Here is a 23063-nt window from a genome sequence, read left to right on the forward strand (position 1 = left end):
AGAAAGAATTTTATTTCCTTGTAGATTATATAAGGATTATTTAACTCCATCTTCCTGTTCCAAAGCTTCTCTCTCTCTCTGTCTCTCTTTACTTGCTCATCGTCATCATGAGTCGCGACGCAAAGGAGTTAAACCTTTGTTCTAAACTAATGAACATACAACAAAACGATTTTCGAGTATCAAAATACACTATGTATGAACTAAATAAAGTACCACCACAGCTTGCCCAGTGCTCCGTGATGTTCTAAGTTACCCATCCATAACGTAGTCACGTATGCTTTTTTTTTTTTTTTCTTTTTGCGTTGTCCTTTTTTTTTTTTTTTGGTCTTGATAATGTAATCTCAAGGTTATTTACCGAAGGGGACTCCCCTGCTGGAGCGCGCGCGCTTGTTGCCGCCAGCGTCATGCAAACTGAGATGGAGTGACATATCATTAAGCTAGAAACAGGATTTCAATTTGAACGAAGATACCATAAAGGTAGGTTGTAAAATGATATGGAGTGTAATTAAAATTTTCATCCACAAAAAGAATGGGGATTGTGTACGCTCTGCTACAGGTAAGTGTTAAAATTTAATTCATCATATATTTGTAACATTTAATTGTTTTGACGTAAATCATATTATACATAAAAGCGGAACGGTTCTTGGAATAATTGTAATAATTATTATTCTATTTCAAGGTCGTACACCCAGACAGATAACATTGTTAATTCAGTATTTTCCCAAAAAAGAAAGAAAGAAAAGTGATTCAGTAGTATTTCCATGAATGAAGCAGTTCCGTACATGCAAATAGTGAAGTCACGCTAAACAACAGTTTATGTATGAAACATTAATTTTTGTTAGTAGGCTGCTAAGCTTAAATTCTTACAGACGTTCTCTTTGAAAATTCGAACAGAAGATCTTCATAACTTTACATGTGGTTAGTAGCCATAGTGCACAGGTACTTTTTTTAAAAAAATCATTTTGTTAGTCATATTAGTTAACGATAACTAAAGGAGTTGCTATATGTCTTATACGCTTAGAGTTAAACGGGTATGTAATATAACTGATTGTTTGTGTCACAGATTTAGACAACAGTTTAAATATATAGCATTGATGTTATATGCTCTGACTTAGTTAATCCTTGCACTTATCTTCTCGTGAACTATCAAGAATGTATACAATTGGAAGTCAACTTTGTTGTTAAGCACAGATCTATTTTACTAACGTTTTTTAGTTGAATTACTTTTACTTTGAGAATTGTAATTAAATATATGATGTTGGAGCTTGCTGTTCTTGCTTGCAAAATGTACTTGAATTGTTCTTGCACTTCTATATTGCTTTCGTAATTCATTTGTGAAAGGTTATAATACCGGTACAAAAGTAGTTTACTTTGCAATGTACCATCTCCCCATGTTCTAAGAGATGCTGGAAAAGTTGAAAAAACTCAAATTATTAATATTATTTAAAGAAATTGTATTAGGATCCTTTATAGGCATATGAGTTTCTCGTACTGTTAGTACTAGAATTCAATATTACTATGTTACACGTCATACCGTCACACAATTTCCGTATGCTTAATAATTCAAATCATTCACCACTTAAAATTATTTCAATTTCCGTAATTTATTGATTCATTCATACACGAGTGAAATGTTGAAAGAAACCAGGATTTACCGTTCTACATAAAAACAAAGTGCCTTTGTGTTATGAACTCTAGTACTTTTGACCAATGTTTAGTTCAGGGATGGCAGCTTTTTTTTTTTTTTTTTTTAATCGAAAAATATTACAATTTTTATCATTTCTGTTAATATTACGTTATGTGCGGTTTGGTATTTTCAATTAGCACTTAGACAACTCGCAAGAACAAGAAAGCTCTCCGTGGGTGGTTTCGGCAATGTCCGAACACTCGTATCACCTTACTAGTGACATTGTAAGTAAATGTGTATCCACCAACGTTGCCATAGTTTTGGGTCTCTGTTATACTCTGATTTATGACTTACACATGTGGGTTTAAGAGGTCACTTTCCTCTCTTTCTTTTTCCCCCTCGCCGTGGGTTTGGGATTCCGCTTTGCTCTTTTTCCCCCCTCGCCAAAGAAAGGTACATGCTCTGTTTTGTGTTAATGCTAGTAAAAAAAAAAAAAAAAAAAAAAAAATTAAGTACACGACCAAATCAATATTTTAATATTTCAGAGTATACCATGTGTAATATTCACTATTTAATGCAAATGTCATAATTTATTCTTAAAAGTATGTATTAAAATACAAAATATACACCACTTTCAACTATTAAGAAGAATGAATTCTGTTATTATTTATTTTGCTTATTTCAACTTTGTTTCGATAAAATTAAGAATATTAATTAAATAGTGAGTAAAATATTTGCTTTTAAATGAGTAAAACAAGAAACGGATTTTTGCAATCGATTTAGTGTTTCAAGAATACGTTTTAATCTCCTTCTTGAATTCGCATAGTTTGAAAGTTTTATTAACAGTAAAACGATAGTCGTTATGTCATCAAAATGTATATGCTAAGGTGGAGGAATAGGGTTTAAAATGTATGTCAAGAATACGATATTTCGCGACATGTTAGGGAGATGAAACAGTATATAAACTCATTATTAAAAGTAAGTGAACACTTGCTCCAGCATTTTGTGAAATTCCACTTTAAGAGGAAAAATTCTATAATTATTTTCTCAATATGTAATAAGATACAGGCCACTCCACTAAACTTTCTCACTCCAATTTCTTAAAGTATATCATATTATGCTGCAGTTATTGCTTAAACATGAAATACGAGCGAAATGTTTTGAGGAAATTTTATTCGAGGAAAATTACCTACATGAACTTTTTTATAAGAAGTGACAAATGGAACCCTCGTATATCAGGGTTATTAATAGAATATTTATTTATGAGGTGTCAACAAAATGATTTACGCAACATTACAGAATTATTAATGATATATAAACAAAATCGATTGAGTTGCTTTTGAGAATATTATCCAATAATAAACTCACTCCTATTAAGAAGCTACCCCTTGCGGATTTATTCGGGAGAAATTACTTAACCCTATTATAGGGTTATTAATCAAATTATTATATATCGCCTTTTTCGCATTTGAAATAATCGTCCGAAAAAAAACTCACTCCAAAAGTGAACTACCCCTTGCCGATTTTTCAGGATAAATGAGTTATCCCATATTATCATAATGTTATGAATCATGTATTTATGAAACATGAAAAAATCGTTAGAGGCGTTTCCGAGAAAATCACAAATTTTTATTTTCATGTTCAGTAAACTACTCGTAGTTTTGGCAGTAGTAAAAAAATCGAAAAAAAAACCGTTAGAGAATCTTACAGAAACCTTAAATTTAAAATTACGTCTCGATACGTTGAACCGTAGTTATGCCTTCTAGGCGACCAAACATACTTTCATTGGGACGAACAAACGTCCAGAACTCCGTTTTGAGGCATGTAGAGGCGATCCAACTTACAAATTCTTTTAAATCTCGATTTTTCCATTATATTGCTATACTTTCTTATCTCCTATCGTTGCTCGAAAGTAAAAATAAAATTTTTGGAAAGAAGACCATGGAGACTGTCTTGTCTCATCATCACTAGAAAACTGCTGAACCATTAAAAAAAAATTGAAACCGCGCTTGGCTGGAGCTGGATTTTTCATATCCCTTTCATTATAATGAATATCCTAAGAGGTATTTTTCTCCACATTCAAACTCATCTGTTATTTATCCCATCATCATGAGAAAAACTGATAGACTCTTTCAAATGGATTTTGCAATGTAGGTAGCAGTTGACTCGAGTCGGGTTTCTTTCATGTCACTTTCATTAAAGGTATATTCTAGGGGGAAAGGGTTAAAAAATAGAATATATTGAAAGCTGCTAAACCCTTCAAAATCAAGTTTTGAAAATAGTACTGGGTCACCTAAGCTTTTATAATTTAATTTAGATTCAAATACCTGTTCTAAATGCGAAAAGATGGTTCAAATATGATACACATTTCAAATATTCTACATAAATCTACTCTTCCCGTGAACGCCGGTTCTTGAGCCACTTAATAAATAATTTTATGATTAGAGGTAATAAAAATAATAATTTACAAATGTTACAGATCACCAAGGACTAACAAGGACAAGTTGTGTGATGTGTGGTCAACACATTGTTTTAAGCCTAGGATTGTTGTTTCTTAACTCAAGTAAATTTTCAATTGTCTAAAAATGTAGGTTTAAAACTGTGAAAACTATGTGCGCTTGATCGGAAATCGATCCGAAACAAAGTATATTAAAAATAACTATAATAGTAAAACTACATTTCCTGGTACTAAAAATCACATCACAACCGGAAGTTCAAAGAACTATGCAACGAGAAATCTTGACTGAAAATTCTCCACGATTCGTCCCATTGAACGAATAGTGACACGGTATCTTTTACTTATTCCTTGTCAGAATCTTTCCAAAATTTTCTTCTCATTTCTCATTGTTAATGTCAAAATGCATTCCAACTATTCCTAGAACTTCATTAAATAAACACCCCGTAGCACTAATAATAATAATAATAATAATAATAATAATAATAATAATAATAATAATAATAATAATAATAATAATAATAATATAGAACATTGTCCCGTTAATAACTAATCATCCTCGATCCTGGACACACTCGATCTATACCAAAGGTCTCCATACAATGATATCACAAGTATCATACATATTGTAGGATTTGGTAATACTGGCTTTCTAGCACTCGCGAACAGTTTTTCGGCCGGGGATTCGAAGAGAAGATCAATGAAACCTCGTCCAATAGCGTTATAGGAGAGGTGAATATAGATGGAATAGAGTGCAAGCACGAAAAATCAGAAATAGAAAAATATGTATGGGCACTGCCCCGCAAATCTCGCAGCACCCGGTCCTGGACACAGACCTCAATCTAGTTTCCAGGTCCCCATGCAATTATTCTACAAGGAACATGCAGTGGTGTGAGATTGTTAGTTCCCGGCTTCTAGCACTCGCGAGAGGCTATCTACCAGGGTTATGGAAGAAAAAAGAGGAAGAAACGGCGCCTAATAGCATTAGTAATTTCGGAAGGGTGTAGATGGATAGAACTCAGCAAGCTGAGAAAACCATCACACGTCTAGATTCAAACATCTGGAAAAACTGCGATGCCCAGCTGAAGGCTGAACAACGAAGGGCAGAAAGCCAGATGCCCTACTGCTGGTCATGAGGTGAATTCAATATGATCGAATAGGATTTTAGTGTTTTGAATCATGCTATGAATTAACTGCAGGATTCACTGTAATGAGGTTATTGAGTATTGGGTTGGCGTGATAAAAAGCATGCAGTTAGTAGGGATCTACCATGCCATGCCTTAAAATTATCTTTAGATATTCAAATTTTAAAAATATTTTTGTCTTTTAATTTTTTGTGCAAGTACCTTAGTATGCATTTTATTTTGTCTTTTTAATTTTACTTCTAATTTTGTTGATTTTGAGTTTAGCATCCCTTTCAGCAGTGGGGCGATATGGGACGTGGACCCACAGCTTAATGCAGTATCCGAAACACACGAGCTCCAGCCGGGAAACGAACCCGGTTCTCCCACGTCAAAGGTGCGCGCGCCAACTGCTCAGTCACGAGGGAGCTCACTTCTAATTTTGTGATGAAGATGGTAATAAGGTGTTTAATGATGGATGAATATGAGATGTTGATAATTTTGTATTTTACACTTCCTTTCCCATATAAGCTTGGCTTCTTCTTCATCCTTTGCTCTGGACCTGGAACGAGATTTCTCTAGACTTAATAAGTTCAACTTTGTGAATAAATAAATAAAACACTGTACAACGAGTGGTTCTCTAAAATATTCAAATACTTTTATATCACTGAGATAAAGCGTATCTTTTAAATCCTATCTATCCATTTGCTTAAAATTTAGAATATAATTGCAGTTTTTTTTCTAACGCAACTTCTTATATTTACGTACTACGTAAAGTGTACTCAATCACACAGGTCTCACGACTATTCTAACTTTTTTCTTAAAAATCATCTGTTGTACAGTTAGCATTATAGATCTGTTGTACAGTATCTGTTGTACAGTATTTATAACATTTTTGCTTCCATAAGCCATCCAAAACTTGCTGCTTCCTCAATATCAGTAAATACTGATGTAGAAAATTGGACACGGTGAAATGAATAATCATTATTTGCGTGGAGGGGGAAACTTATAAAATATATACAATAAATAATATTTAGATAATATATTACAATATATACTAATAATACTATACTACTGTTAACATACTACTAGACTAATAATATATCGTTAAATAATATATAAATAATAATAGAGAATAATATTTTTTCGGAATAATATCTGGTCAGAGTAAATTTTCCGCCTCCAAAATTTGTCGCCCAGGGCTTATGGCCCATGCGTAAATACGACAGCCATTTCACCAATGATTTTTTACTCATTTATTTACATTTATCCTCGTCTCTTTTAGCCTACATTCACCTTACATTTCATTTTATTTTAATTCCCATGGAAGTTTTATTGCAATTTAATTCAGAAGAAAATCGTATAAAATAACAGCAAATAAATTATACTTCCCTTTATATGTTATTGTCGTTATCATCATCTGCCAATTCTTCGAATCCATAGTCTCGCTCTTCACTTTCACTACCATCTTCCTCGTCCGTTGTTGAATCGCCGTCCGTTGTTATAACAAATTTTGCTTGTTCGTCACTGTCAAAAACACACTGCAGAGCACGATAGCTGTCCTCAATACCTTCTACATGCGTAATATAGTTTCTCCATTTTTCCGGCGTTATGTTCTGAACTGATTCCTTTATTATGTTTATGAGAGCACTGACGGAATGCCCTGTTAAGTTCCTGGCCGCCACTCGCCGTTTTAACTCTGACCACACTTGTTCGATGGGATTCAATACACAATGATAAGGTGGCAAACGTAGCACAACGTGTCCGTATGCAAGAGCAAGTTCATCAATCACGTACCTCTTCTCTTGAAAACCGACATGTTTGTTTACAATTTCTACGAGTACTGGTTTAATTGGAATGGGATTAGGTACAGGTATACAATGTTGATTCATATACCTGATAATGTCTTCCTTCCGCCAAGAAGAGTTTGGCTTCGGATTACTAACACGGGAATGCACTGACGCGTTATCACAAATAATCACTGATGGTTCTTCCAGTCGTTTTAACACGGAATTCTCAAACCATTCTTCAAAGATGGCTGCAGTCACTGTACCGTGGTAGTCCGCAGGAGCATTTTCCATCTTCTTGTGTGTTACGAAAAGTGCGTCCTCAACAAACCCATTACGGCCCCCACAATGAATTATTACTATTCGTTCTCCCTTTTTATCTGACACTGCTGCCGAACAATTCTCCGAGTCGTCAGTCCAGTTCTTCATTTTACACGTATTGGTATCGAACCATGTTTCGTCTAAATAAACGTCTCGAAACCCTTCACTACGATACTTTTTTACTTCTTCAATATAACGATATCGCCAAGAAATAATTTCTGGTGATTCCATCCTGCGTGGTTTCCTGTCTGCTCTCCGATACCTAAATCCCATACTTTCTAACAATGTATATAATGTCCGAGCACAATAAGGAAATTCGTAATCGGTGTTGGCGGTTTTCCTGCGCATTGCTTCGCACAATGACTTTACTGACGGTGAAATCCCTTCCTTGTAAAATTCATAAACTGTCCTACGCAGCAAATCCCGGGAAAAGTCATCGATTTTAGAAAACGCAAATTTTGTCTTGTGAACTTTCTTTTTAGTTGGGGTACGGTACGTAGCAGCATCCAAACGTGCAATTTTCTTAATTGTCGAAACACTAACTCCTGTAGCTTGCGACGTTAGTTCATTAATATTCTTGCTCGGTATAGAACCCCCATCGTGCACGATACCGCTAAAAAATGTACGAACACTTTGAATAATTTTCACACTCTGTCTGCTTACTTTTGCTCCTTTTCCAATGACATTAACTTTTCTCTTCGACGGTGTTCTATGTACACTAGGACCGGGAAGAGGATCTTCTTGGACTTCCCGAGTCATTGCTTGTCCTTGTTCCCAAGGTCTAAAATAGTCCGACATCTTTGTTCACTTGCAACACACGAACAAGAGTAAAAATGAATTTAACTTAATTTATACACACTTAAATAGATACATATACGCACAAATGTACACCACAGTTAAGTACACATGTACACACACATAAATGCTTGAAAGAAATGCACAAGTGCTTTAAACACTTTAAAAAAATCTTCGTATTTATCAGAGAGCTTTTTGAACTTAGCTGTGATATAAGAGAAAGCTAAATGCCCTCTGAAGGGGTGCAGAAGAACAGTAAATTCAGGTCCGTGCAGAGAAGGGTCGTCCTTCGAACGAAACAAGTTCGTGGTGTCCTGCGGTGCATTGTTCTCTAATTTGACACTTCACTTCGTCTGTTTCTCATATATCACATATGTTCACGTGTTCGGGCTTTACAAGAGTCTAAAGTCTTACGCAAGGTTTTTTTTTTTTCTACTTTTCGTTTAGCATTAAAACCTGGGGTTTCAACGATTCATATTTTTCAAGTATGTTTTTACATAATCGCTTTATGTTCATTTATAGAAGCAAGTTTCTAGTATTCGACATGGTGTGATGCTTGTAGTATTGCCTAAGAGAAAAGATTTTGTGCTGTCTTGTTTCGAATAGTATATTTGATTCTACTCGAAGAGTTCTGTTTCGTAATGTATCTCGTCGCGAAAATTTTGTTCCATCTCATCTCGCGTATGTGTCTTTTTGTTCGATAAATTTACCATATTATTATTACCGGTTATATTAAAATTGGTGTACTAAATATTTAAGAATTACCAATCCTCTGTTGATGGTGTGATTGAACTCGGTGAAAAGTAAGAAAATAAATGCGTCTCTCAATATAGGAAATGTGTGTCACAACAGCAGCTGTGAGCTTTCTCGTCGGTACTTAAATAGCGTACACACCTCCGGTGTGGGATTCCTGGCGGGAGCTCATCTGCGTATTCCACACTAAGCTGTACATTCACGTTTCATATAGTCTTTCTGCTGAAAGTGCTATTCTCAAATCTAACTAATTAACAATTTCTGCAAAATTTTCTAATTTTCATGAAATATGTTTTATGTATGAGTCTGTGCTTGTATGTTGCATTTGAAATTTAAGAACTATTCATATCGCTTGGAATTGAGATCAGTCAAGGATTAGGGTTAAATTTACTCTATATTTTTTTAAAGCATACTCTCGCTTACTTTTTCTCTTCTTCTTCTTGTCATACCCTATGTTGTATTCATTATAATACAACTTCTCCAGAACGCACTTAACATTCTTCTTCTTCTTCTTCTCTTCCCTATATTAGCTCGAGCGGTTGGATGGAATTCTCTTCGTTTTACTCTTTCATTTTCAGACTAGCTTTCCGTCAACCATGGCTTGAACACAGCACTAGGCATCTTTCATATCTTTATCGAATAAGGAAGAGAAAGAAGAAAATTTAATACTATAGTAACGTTCTTCTGGTGTCACAAGGAAAATCAGTTAAAGAAAATTAATTAGGACGACCTATGCTCTGGTGTAGAATTTTATAAAAATAATCGATGTAATACGCGTATAATGTAATTATGTAATAAAATACAAAATACAATTAAAATACATTATTCATAAATTTCTGATCTCATGTTGCCCAGTGGCTTAGGGAAGGGGGGCATATGGGCCGCCCCCCCAAAGAGGTCCGGCAATGTACTTTGGTACTTTGATGTTTGTAATTTTTTATATATATATTTTAAGTTTATATATTTTTTGTTTGTAATTCCTCTATATGTACCTTCAACAGCACTTGCCCCCCCCCCCCCCCCCACAGACACATCCTGGCTACTTTATTGATGTTGCCTTATCTATTATGCTAATGAGAAAGTTAGATACTTCTACATCATACATTTCAGATATTATTTGATTAGAATTCAAGAGTATTTTGTATAGATTAAAATCCCATCCTTCTTTCTCAATAGATGTATTCATGTTTATAACTTTAAAAGAATGCACACTCCAAAGTAGGGAAGGGAAAAATAAACACACATTAGATATAATTGAAAGACACTATTCGTAAATTTTTGATATCTTGTTGCCTTATCTATTATGTAAATGAGAAAGTTACTTCTTCATCATGCATTTCAGATATTATTATTCGACTAGAATTGAAGATACTTTTATATAGATTAAAATCTTCCTCGTGCTTTTTTTCAATAGATGCATGTTTATCTTTTAAAAAATGCCAAAATGTATTTCTTGCCTTCTTTGTTTATTTCATTCTTTCTATATAGAGAACAGGGAGATGAACTAACATTGACCAACTGACCTGCACATATGGGTCGCTCCTTCTTAACGGAAGAAGAAAGATATTCTGTTGAAGTGTCAAATAACAGAGCAACACGAAGGACTCGCAGCTTTCCAGGCTACTTTTTTCTTCGCCAAAACATTTAAAACATTCCATTCCCTACTCAAGTAACGGAGATCAGCTTTTACTCACCCCCTCCTATTTTAGCTGAGAGCTGTCATGGAGTTCGAATTTGTTGGCAACATCGGATTTCAGAAAAAATATCGGTTTCACTACCATGTAATGGGCGGAGAAGGGTAATAGGTCAATTTTCTGGACCTCACCCTAAGGCCGTCATGAAATTTCCAATAGTATACCTTCTCCTAAACATTTGGTTCCCTTCACCTAACATAAACTGTATTTTTTTTTAAAAAAATATCCGATTTTGCGAAAATTTTTATTTTTTATTTATTTCTTTTTGAGGCATCAATTACGTTCTCACGTTCAAAATTGCTAGCAGCTCGCTCGTGGCTAGGCGGTTAGCGTACGCGCCTTGAGTGTAGGAGACCCAGGTTCGAACCCCATGTGGTTCAGATTCCACGTTAATCAATGGATCCTGTCTCAGCCCTGCTGCTGAAAGGGACGTTAAATTCAATATCACCTCAAATCTGCTAGGTATAAGAGTATAAATTCAGATCCCTAATTAAAATTTCGTGCATACTGAGATGCTAAGTAATTGTAATAATCTTTAATGTATTCATTTTGTTTACTCAGTCATATACTGTATAGAAAATGAAGTACCTTGCATGTCTTGCGTTCTTTAACTTGAAAAGTCTCACAGACTATTTCCCCTTTTTTACACCGGAATATTTATCTGAATATGGGCTTCTAAAGAAAATATCAAATACTCTTATTTACGTGCTTGCCAGTTTGTCTTCTTCCTTGTATTTGAAGATGCTTTTAATTTTAAACTTCAACTCCAAGAATTCTTCTTACTACTTGTATAATTGATTAAATTTTATGCAAAATGTTAACTGACACTGGAAGAGTAGTGATCCTTCAAACTACATATAACGAATTCCTATTTTTGCAAGTGTCAGTTAACATTTCTCTTAAAATGGTTGAAATAAAATTTAATTTATTGTGTAAATAGTAAGGAGAATTCTTAAGAGTTGAAGTTCAAAATTAAAAGTATCTTTAAATACAAGAAAGAAGACAGATTGGTAAGTTTATAAATAGAATGTGAATATTTTCTTTAAAGGTCTATCCCCAGATGAAGCTTCCGGTGTAATGAAGGGAAATATTCTGTTAGATTTCAAATTAAACATCGAAAGATATCGAAAAATCTTTATTTTCTATGTGATAGTTGTATTTGTTGTTGAGTGGCTCTTTTATTAGAGCGCTCATTTTCGGTATCAGGGGTCCCCTGTTCAATCCCAGGCCATGTCAGTTTGTGATGAACAACATCGTGTAGGTTTTTCTCGCAACTCTCCTACATTTTCATTTTAACATTTATCTACTTCCATTAATAGCCCGTCTCCTTTATCTAGGGCTTCCAGATTTTACAGACTAAGAAGCCAGGACACTGTCTGAAAATTTACAGTATAATCATAATTATGCTGTTATTTTTTGCTGAAATACTAAGTTACTTAAAAGTAATAGATCAACACTCACCAGAAGTAAGTGCTAAAGAATAGATAATTTCTATAGGTGAGAATCGATTATGGTGGATGGCATTTAGTATCCCCCCAAATCCATCGGTCTCCAGAACTGGTGCTATAACGTATAGTGAGCCGTTGTAAACGATCTCGTTTATGCGTATAGCCACAATCACTGACGTACCTGCTTCATACAGACGCCGCATCCCCTCGCTACCTGTGGAGCCCCCCTTTGTGCTCCTGCCCTGACTCGGTTAGATAGCATTCGTGCTTTTTAGTAGCCACCTAGCACACGTTGGTTCGTGTTTTTTGCACTGTAGTTTTTATGCCACACGTCTACACTGTATTTATACTCAATCACAATTTCAAGCAACAAACTAAGTGAGTCAGTTACTAACAGGTGATTTGCGAGAAAACTAAATAATATCCAAAACGGCATTAAAAAAAAAAAAAAAATTCGCTGGAATTTCCTCCATGCTCACTCTGGAATTATAATTTAAATTCCATTATGTATTAATTAATATATAGACTTTTTATGTTTATAGACGTATAGAAATGATTTATGGGTGATTCTGAAATTAAGGGGAATTTTGGCATTGGAAAAATCTTAAAATTAAAAATCGGGGAAATAATGTATAATTTATTTTTTAAACACCTAAGGGTTAAACAAATGCAATCATTACAGTGGATGAGGTCAAGAAAATATATTTTTTAAAAAAAATTGTAATATATTATTTTGACAAACACGGTGGTTACATTAATATCCACGGAGGTTACAAAACATACTCAGTAAAGATATATTTAAGGTTTATTCACTGGTAAAATGTAAGACAATGTAATATTTTGAATTGAATGCTTAATATAGATTTGAGCACACAAAGAAAAGCTTTTCCAATCCCGCAACAACGTCTTTAGTATCCACAGTGGCTCTATTTGCTTTTGAGGGAAAAACAATTATGCGTTCTGCCTCTATTCTGTAAAAAACTCGACTTTATTCGGAGATTTTAGTAGACATTTTAAGGCTACATAATGTCTGATGGTATTTCTGGAGTACATAATATCAACATAACAAAAGAGTTTGCTGTGTAAGTTCTGTCGACATCCCAAAAAATTTGGCATCGTTTTCGTTGTCACTGGTGGATTACACATCTTGATAACACAACGTTTGTTGAGATTTATTTGGTACTGGGTGCAGTAGTTAAGTAAAAGTACGGAACTTTTAGCACGTAACTATAATGAAACTTCTGAACATCGTTAATTTAGAGTAAGAGTACGAAGATCTGAAAACAAGTTGTAGCAGTTCATAAATGCTGTTACATAAAAGAATACACTTTAGGGTTGAAAATCGTTGAGAAAAAATTGTAGGTGGCGTACTTAAAAAGATAGGTTACATGTGTAATTCCTGTAGTTTTGGACAATGTACAGCAGATGTATAACTAAAAACGCATGTTTTATAATATTTTCTGTGTAAGTGTTCCATCTATACGTACTTTCCGTATGAAACAATGTCGGCGGTCAGGATCTCACATACAAATGAACGTATATAACATATAGCTGACGAAGGTAACAGAAGTGTAGATATGCATGTGATATACGGAAAACTGTTAGATGTCAGACATCCTGCAACGGCATGATGTAACATCTAAGGGCAGTGCCTATGCAGCATGCGGATAACGTATGCTCCGTACTGATTTCTATTGTAAGCAAGAGGATACCGTATATTTGTTACCGCTGTCCGGAGAACGGATTTTTCTCTGTGCAGCAGGCACAGAGTTGTATTGTCCCTCATGAAAATGACTGCATTTAGTGTCAGCATTACATTGAAAGCAGCTTAGTCTACGCATATTTAATACCAATGTGTTTCTTCCCCATGTCACTTGACGGCACTTCCATCCCCTTTGATAGCTATAACCAAAGGAGATTGTCCCCCCCCCCTCATTTCAGTTATAATTCGCACACTGTCAACAGATGTAAACACGAAGCGTGAAGAACATTTTTTTACACAATGACTGGGGTAACCATAATATAACTCGTGATATCAATATATTTACGGAATAGATTACACTTTGTTGATAGTTAACATGGAACATTGAAGGATTTTACAACTGATTTCAGCATATCTATTGTTTTATTTATTATAAACATATGGAGAATTAACAGTTTACTTGTAGCTACAAATGGCTACTTTATTGGTTGAAGTAAAAAAAGTAAAGTTGACTCGGGCGGAAACCGAACCCGGCACCCTTTGCACGTGAGTCGTAGATGTTCCTCAATCTGACACGCCGTCACTTGATAACTTCATGCGTCGTACGATATATGCGGCGAGTCGGAAACTTCAAGACCATTTTTCTTCGTTATTTTTGGCTGTTTCGCTCTCCCAGTTTGTAATATTAACACTGTAAATATGCACTAGCACTTCGCGAAAAATGACCCCGAAGCTCATTTACTAAAGTCTGCTTTCTCCTTGTTAGTTTTATTTCGTTTTACAATTTTCTTACCACTTTTCTTTCGGCTGGTTTCTACCCGGTCAAAATTAGGCCCAACAATATAATTCCTTAACACATTTCGATTGTTACCACCATTATCACTGTCAGGAGGAGTTGTCCCTTCCAGCATTTTATTTACTGCTTCCTTCTTTTCTTCGTTTCTTCTTTTCTTTATGCCTTCTATCTTTTTCACGTATTTTTTTCTCTGGGCTCTTTTCTCTCGTTTACTCATGTCTGCTATTTTTTAAAATCATTCCTCTTGTAGTTCTGGCTTTGTATCTATCTATCTCTTTTCTTTTGAATTCTTCGTATAATACAGGATCTGCTTTTATTCTTTCTCTTCTTCGTCTTTCTGATTCTCTTTTCATTTTCCTACTTTTGATACCTTACTTGGCTTTTTCTCTCCACAATTAACGCTTTTATTTGATTCCATTGTTACCTGTTCACTACCATTCCTTTTTTCTTGGTGCCATTCTCTCTATAAAATAAAAAAGTAAATCAATAATTTTAATAATCCAGGTTTAATCAGCAATAAACCTGTTTTTATTAGCTTGGACTCTACAAAGTACACATCCTAACACCTAACTTCAAACATTTAGTGGTTTTGTTCAAAGAGATAAGCAACAACAAATGGTACAGATGTTCTATTTCGAAATTTTACTCATGTATAACATTTAATTAAATTTTAATTCAATATTCATCAACCAAATCATATATTATTGAAGGCAACATGTAATATATATTATAGTAGCATGTTTAGCAAACATATGATGAAATTTTTGGAATTTTTCCTCCGGGTAGCTCTAATAGGTAGCATTTCAATAAGAAGCTCATAGTAACTCAAATATATAACTATTTTTTATAATATTATGAAATGCTCATTATGGTAACCTCTATGGATCATGTGTAACCTCCATGCTAGATAGAAACCATGGAGGTTACTTCCATGGAGGTTACAAAAGTGCACTTCAGACAGCCTGATACTCAAAGATAAAAGACTATATATGCAATGACTTCGTTTTTAGTAGGAAAACTGCTATTTTAACAATAATCAATTGAAAAAACATTTTCAACATTTTTAATAATAAAACTAGCAAATACATGGAGGTTACAAGATCAAAGAGTACGCACCTATTTTCCACAAGATGTGAAGATTTTTCACGAACACGATACTGCACACACACTTATCAACATATCACTCACAAAATGGCTGCTCTAAACTTCACTTTCAGATCTAGAGACTGGACAGTGTTGCTTCCTAGTAGAGTTTCTGGTAATTTTAAAAGTACTCCATGGAGGTTAACTCACAACCCAGGGACAATATTTTTGCATTAAATAGGCAATGAAAATGACCTTAAAATTTAATTTCTTGCTAAGTAGTTTCATTATTTATGTCTCACAGTAGCAACTTATGCGGATTTTTCACGAATTTTCTAGTGAAAACATGTTTTTCTCTTCTGTTAATGTTGAAAAATGCTGGTGGGGACACTCCATGGAGGTTACATTTCACATATTTTTCGCTTTTTTAAAAGCAGAAAAATAAAATAAATGTTAAAATAAACTCTGGGAATACAAAGTACTAATTATTTTTTATTTAATAATTACTTTGTTACTTTAATATTGCATATCTAGAGGCTGAAAAATCAGAGGGACTGAAAATTCCCCTTAATTTCAGAATCACCCTTATAGACATAAGAGTTACAAGAGAAAATAACGCGATATATAAACATGTAAACGAAACAGGGCATGATATAAATTGGGAAGGTGTACAAGGCTTAGAAAAAGAGAATAGAACATGAATAAGAAAATGGAAAGAAGCGAAATGGATTAAGAGAGGAAAAAAGAGAAAGATTAATGAATTGGACAAATGGAATTGGATTCATGAATTATGGGATAGGTTATTAGAAAGAATTGAAGAATAAAAATTCACGGAAATTAGGAAATTAATTGATATTTGGGAATAATAAGAAAAGAAAGAGAATAATGATAATAGTAGTGGGTATATACATATATATATATTTATATATATATATACATATTAATGGAAATAGTTATAATATATATATACAAAATTTAAATGAAACGGTAAATTATAATAATATCGCATTGTTACATAATGTACATTTACTTTTTTTATAATTTAACGTATTTATTGGTATTTCACGTTATTAGAACTATAATGTACTTACAAATATATTAATAATTATAATTGTATAACAATTATATAGTACGATATAAAGTAATTGCATAGGTTGACCGTATACCTAAATAAGTTTGTTAAACAACATAAAGATTATGTGGAATACCCGATAAATGTGACTGACAATTTCAGTCCTCGCGGTGAAATATCACACATTCCCGTTTTCATATTGTTCGGAGTACATTCCACGAAACATGGTGTATTTCGATAGATGGTTCCATATCTATTCCATGGATGGGTTTGTTCACTGAGCCATTTTTCATAGGAGTAAGGTTTCGTGTAATTCTTTTCCTGATGGTATAGTTCCCCGAATAGAGGCAACATTGCCTCTTTTTACGGCCATGCTTATACGTTGTGTTAAAAAGGAACTAGCTCTGTTTTAAAATTCTATAATAAGCAACAATGAATATCAACATACATATTTATGAGTGAGGAAGATAACATTACGTTATGGAAACTGTTACGAAATAATTTATTTTTAATAAAGAAATGCATAGTTTGGCCAGAAAAATAATAATTATTTAAATCGCTGGAATTGTATTAATTTATGTTTGGGAGAAAAATCGGGTCATTTCGTATTTCAGACATGATATAAATCCGGGACATCGCAGCTAAACTGAGACATCTGGGGGGGGGGGAATAATATAAATCCGGGACATCTGGGAGCCCTACTTTTAGCCTACAAGGAACACTAGACTCTCGCTAATCCGGCCATTCTTTACAGAGAAAGGTGCTGGATTAGCGAAAGTCCCGGATGGTTGACAGTGTTTTAAAGTTAGTTTAACACATGCAGTGCTATATTTTATTAGATGTAAAGTTACGAGAAAAATGGAAAAACTTAGTGCTTAATATTGTATGCAGAGAATCACTCTCTATGAAACGTGTCCTAAATTTTCAGTTGAAGCAATAAAGATGCTCGACGGCGGTATGATTTACCACATAACTGCTTTACAAGCAACGATAAACGCAAGCTACAACAGTACTGTATGTATATTGCAGCAGTTAAAACGTGAAAAAAAAAAAAAAAAAAAAATACGTTCAACAGTTGACAGATCGTTGGAACGTTATGCGGCAGAGGCCAGAAGTGGGGCCAGGCTACTGAAGCCCGGATTACCGAAAGTCTACTGCAGCGTTTCCCATCCTTTTTCAACTTAGGGGCTGCGGTGGCTCAGTGGTAGAGCGTTCACCTCTGGTGCTTGGGGTCCCGGGTTCAAACCCTGCTCCCGTCAAGTGAACTTTGTGGTGGACAAACACCGTGTGCGTGGGTTTTCTCGGGGTTGTCCCGTTTCCTCCCACTTTCTTCATTCCACCATTTCATTCATCTCTCATCAAAACCGGCCCCTTTAGCCTAACCGGCATAACCGTGGGACGTAAAACTCAAAAATTTCATTTCATTTTCATTTCCTTTTTCAACTGCGGCACACTACGGATGTAACTTCAATTCTCGGGGCACACTCATAGATATTATTATTATTATTATTATTATTATTATTATTATTATTATTATTATTATTATTATTATTATTATTATTATTATTATTTGCAAATATAAAATACCATGGTAATTTTTTTCTGTGATTACTGATCTCTTCACAGAGATGAAAGCTTGATCACTGGTTTTCTCCTATGCTAATTTTTTATTCTAATTTTAAAATAGAAAACAATTGCAATGAAATATAGGACTCAGATTTTTAAAAATACGCTTTCTTTTTCGAAAACTGTATCCAACCTTTCGCTAAGAACGAAGATCACTAAATAACTAACGAACAAATAAATGTCTTGTACTTTTAACTTTGCTGTTTTAACCAAAACCGCTGCATATTATTCCAATCGCACAGCTTGCGATGCGTCGAAGTCAAAACAGGTGTTGAACAAAGTGTTGTTCTGTCATTCACGTGCGAAAGAGTGTTCTACGAACGTTCACTTGACGCATACCGTACAAGTGCTTCCATTTTTCGGTGTTAGTATGACTCTCAATTGAAGCGCAACATAGCAGCTAACCGTGGAAGTGTGTACGAACTGAAATACTATCTGCTACACAGTAATAGATGTAGAATAATGTATTACAATTACAGTAATTTTTTCCATGGTAGAAATTCATAGTAATGTGAAATACAAAAATATACATTTTTTCCCTGTGTCTTGCAATTTGGTTGCTATAAAATTAATAATTTTGTTTCGATTTTCTCGCGGCACACCGGCTGGGAAACGCTGGTCTAGTGTATAATTGTGAAACGTAAATCTGCAGGAATTCATTTCTTGTGTTATTTTGACTTAATAAAAATTAATAAATAAATAAAAATAAGAGCATGTTGCAAAGGATTCGAGTCGGTTGCAGACTGAGGTGTCAAACATATTTCATCACTGAGATCTTACGCTGCTAAATATTAAAATAATGGCAATAAGCAGGAAACCGCTAGTTTTGTTTTTATGTATCTAATGCTATTTGCCAGTGGATGCTGTAGAATACATATCTTTATTCAACAACGAATACTCACCTTGTATCCAAGAAATAATTAATTTTCCCGGTGGGAGCTCATGTGGTTCGGATTCCACGTTAATCAGTAGGTCCACGTCTCATATAGCCTCGCTGCTGAACGGGACGCTAAACTAAAATCAAATCAAATAATTAATTCTTCTTTATATAATTTCGGCTATCTGTGGAGTCTTCTTTAGTATCGTTACCTGTAGTCGTTTTGTTTACTTCGCTTCGTTACTACTGTTAAACTTGTAGTATTGTAGTGAATTCTCGCATTTCCCACTTTCGAAATCTGTTCTTCAATGCTAATATTTAATTTATGTCACTGTTAGAGTTTAGAAAATCTACTTTATAAGTTGTTAGGAAAATATATTTTATTGTTTCATAACTTAGTAGCTAAGGTTCCATGATTTAGTTTTAGCTTTGTTTTGTAATTATTACTATTGTTAGTATAGTATGGAAACGATCAGGTTATAAACTAAGGAAAAAATCAAGATGATCTTTACTAATAAATCGTATAATTCATCTCGGAAATAAGAGAATTAATAACTTTGTCCTAGCTAGTACAAGATTTTAATTTGTAGTTACATAATCAGAATATACATGATAAATATAAAAGAACAAAATGAAATATGAAAGAATGAAATCAATTTCTGAATGATATATCTCCTGGAAGACCTCCGCATTGGTATGAACTCATTTAAATATTTTATATAACAAAATAAAAAGGAACTTACAGAATGAGAGTTCCAGAACTTTAAAGTTTTCCATTCAAATGAGTTGGTTTCTAGCTTCTAACTTCGACTGTCAACTAACTTCTGATCAACTTGAGTAACCGGACTTCTTTATTAGGTATTCAGGCAGTTTATATAGTTGAAATTCGTGGTTTCACCTGTGTTTCTTCATGTTTTCAATTTCTCATTTTTGAATGCTTTCGCTTTCACTTTGTTAATTCTGACTTTCAGGAAGTGAGACTGTTTATTCTTATTTCTGGAAATGTACTAATTCGGTTTACTGCAAATCATATATTTTTTTATATATAACAATTTAATACACCTAAGCAGGGACGTGCTCAGGGGGTGGGTCCTGGGGGTCCGGGCTTCCCCAGAATTTCGACTTATGTGCAAATTTATTTTAATTTTAGGAGCACTTTTAGAAATTTTAATATAAAATACCTTCATATTGAGTTTGGACACACACACCCGAAATAAATTCCTGCATACGCTACTGCTATTCCAGCGACACGTCATGAATCCTATTTATTTATTTAGTTATTTATTCACAGTGTTCCTTACAGCATTAAGCCAATTGAGTGAAACTGATCAATATTACAATAACAAATAAAATAAAAACAAACAATAAAAAAGAAATACAAACATAGAAGGTTCAACTCTAAATTTACAATGTTTTCTTTGCCTGTATTCTAAAGTTTTGTTCAGAAATAAAAATATTACATCCTGTTAGCAACGTATTGTAATCATGCGCTAGTCTATAAAACAACGAGCGTTTTACAATTGACCATCTAGCTCTCTCGTAAGTTAGCATATTAAGAGAATGAGTTCACCTCCAGAGGAACTCGAAAGTTAATCTGTGATGGTAAAAATTCAGAATCAATTTTTTCATCGATAATCGTACAAACAAAACAGTTTTCCAACTATCTACGTGCAACTTTTCGAACTGAACACTAAAACTTATTTTGTTGTGAAATTTTATTATTGGTAATTATACATGATGTGATAATTCCTGGATTGAAACCTTAAATTATATATATATATATATATATATATAATTCCAGAGAGGTAATATTTTCATAATGTATCATTGGAATAGTAACACACATTTTTTAAAACTATTTGTATAATAACTTTTTTAAAACTCGTACAGTAACTAACTAACTCTATGGCCTATGGAACCCGGAGGTTCAATGCCGCGTTCACCAATGCTCTCCACTGACTTCTATCCTTAGCTAACTGCATCCAGTTTCTACTTTGTATTTCAATCTCTGCGAGATCCATCTTAATATTGTCCTCCCATCTGCGCCTAGGTCTTCCTAATAGTCGTTTTCCGATTGGTCTTCCAGTCAAGACTTTGAAAGCGTTTCTACTTTCTTCCATTCTAGCTACATGACCCACCCACCTAAGCTCTTCCATTCTAGCTACATGACCCGCCCACCTAAGCCTCCTAGACTTGACGACCCTAACAATGTTGGGTGATGTAACCGTATAAATTATGTAGTTCCTCGTTATGAAGTTTCTGCCATTCCCTATTCCCGTTCCTCTTGGGTCCGAATATTCATCTCAGGATCTTGTTCTCAAATACTTTCAGTCTATGTACTTCCCTCAGAGTAAGCGACCATGTTTCGCAACCATACAGAACAACATGCATGATTATCGTTTTGTATATTTTAAGCTTCAGATTCTTCGACAGAATTCGCGACGACAAGAGATTTTGAACAGAATAGTAACACGAATTCCCTGCTTTTAGTCGACATTTAATTTCTTCATGAATATGATTTTCCTCTGTTAATACTGATCGTAGATATTTGAAACTACCCACTTTATCAAAAGTATTATTTAATATTTTAACGCATCCATAATTTGCTGTATTACGGTCCCGACGCACTTCCATGTATTTAGTTTTCTCTGCATTTACTACTAAACCCATGTCCCTGCAAGAGTTTAATAAGATCTCTGCATTTCTTTCTATTGTTCTTCTATCATCCCCTATTAAATTTACATCATCAGCATATGCCATAACCTGATGAATACCGTTCACTCTAGACCCTGGTTGCTATCTTTGATTTCCCTTACAGCGTATTCCAGAACAAAGTTAAATAATAATGGCGAGAACGCATGTCCTTGTTAAAACTCTAACAGTGACATTCATAAATTAAATATTACTTTCAATTCAGCAGCAGATTTCTATAGTGGGAACTGTGGTAGAATCCATTGTGATACCATATTTAAGGATTCCCGGTTTTTGTGTGTCCTTCAAATTTTTCAGAAAAATCCTCTTTGGGGATGAATAAGTAAGGGAAGATAAGAAGCTAGCTGTAACATTTATTGCTAGATATTATAGGATACATATCAAGTGAGTAAAAGAATAATCTACCTCTGTATCTCATGACAAATTCCCTGTTAACCTGTGTGCATCATGTCGAAATGCTCTGGGTCCTTTCAGAACACCTGCTGCAGATGTGAACCTATCTTCTTTGCACTTTTCAAGTTGTTGCTCTATAAAATTATATATATATATATAATCATTTGAACGCTATAAACTGTTTATTGCTTCTAGACCTTCTTTTTTCACTTTCACGTCCTCCAAATATGAATGTTGAAGAAACTTGTCTACCCTTTTAAACGGATTCTTGAGGTTATCACTTCTTGTTTTAACTCATTGTAAGTTTTTTTTTTTTTTTTTTTTTTTTTCGCTCTTAAACTCTTCTATAGTGAGTTTCAAGAACAGAAATGATATTCTCAGAAATCCATTAAAAAAAACAGGTGCGTTTTTCAACATTTCATATTTTCAAGAATTTTTTGTTCATAAAAAGTGAAAGAAATTGAAATTTTCGCTTTTTTTATGATTTTCTTACGCAGTTATCACTTTTGTTTTTCTATACTAGGTTCTAATTTTTTAAAAAAAAAGTGTTTTTACAATATTCACTACTTATGATTCCTGTATTGAGTCCATAGCTAGCTAGCTTTATTGGTTTTCGTACTGGCATGTCATTACTGGCCAGCAACTGTAAGTTAGGCAACCATGTCACAAAGGTCATGTTGGTTGTCTCTTGTTTGACTACCTTATTCTAGAAGTTATACATCTTGTCACCTGTGTTGCACGGGGTTGCCTAAATACAAAATGACAGACAAGAATTAAATATGATAAACCCCGATACGGATA

General features: G+C 34.1%; 1 protein-coding gene across 7 annotated transcripts in view; it reads left to right on the forward strand.

The window, feature by feature from the left end:
• Positions 1-323: 323 nt before the first annotated feature.
• The window catches only part of LOC145666385 (cotranscriptional regulator ARB2A homolog), a gene marked incomplete at its 3' end in the record, with an annotated part of 64296 nt that continues 41556 nt past the window's right edge, over positions 324-23063 (forward strand). Inside the window, 1 exon segment of one of the 7 annotated variants that reach the window (XM_081733579.1) lies at positions 324-477. Coding sequence is in view for 2 of the 7 variants with exons in the window: in XM_081733574.1 (XP_081589700.1) it covers positions 490-556 (67 nt within the window). 7 annotated transcript variants of the gene reach the window in all.

This window comes from Thermobia domestica, chromosome 12, assembly GCF_964235325.1.
Source record: "Thermobia domestica chromosome 12, izTheDome1.hap1.1, whole genome shotgun sequence".
NCBI lineage: Eukaryota > Metazoa > Arthropoda > Insecta > Zygentoma > Lepismatidae > Thermobia > Thermobia domestica.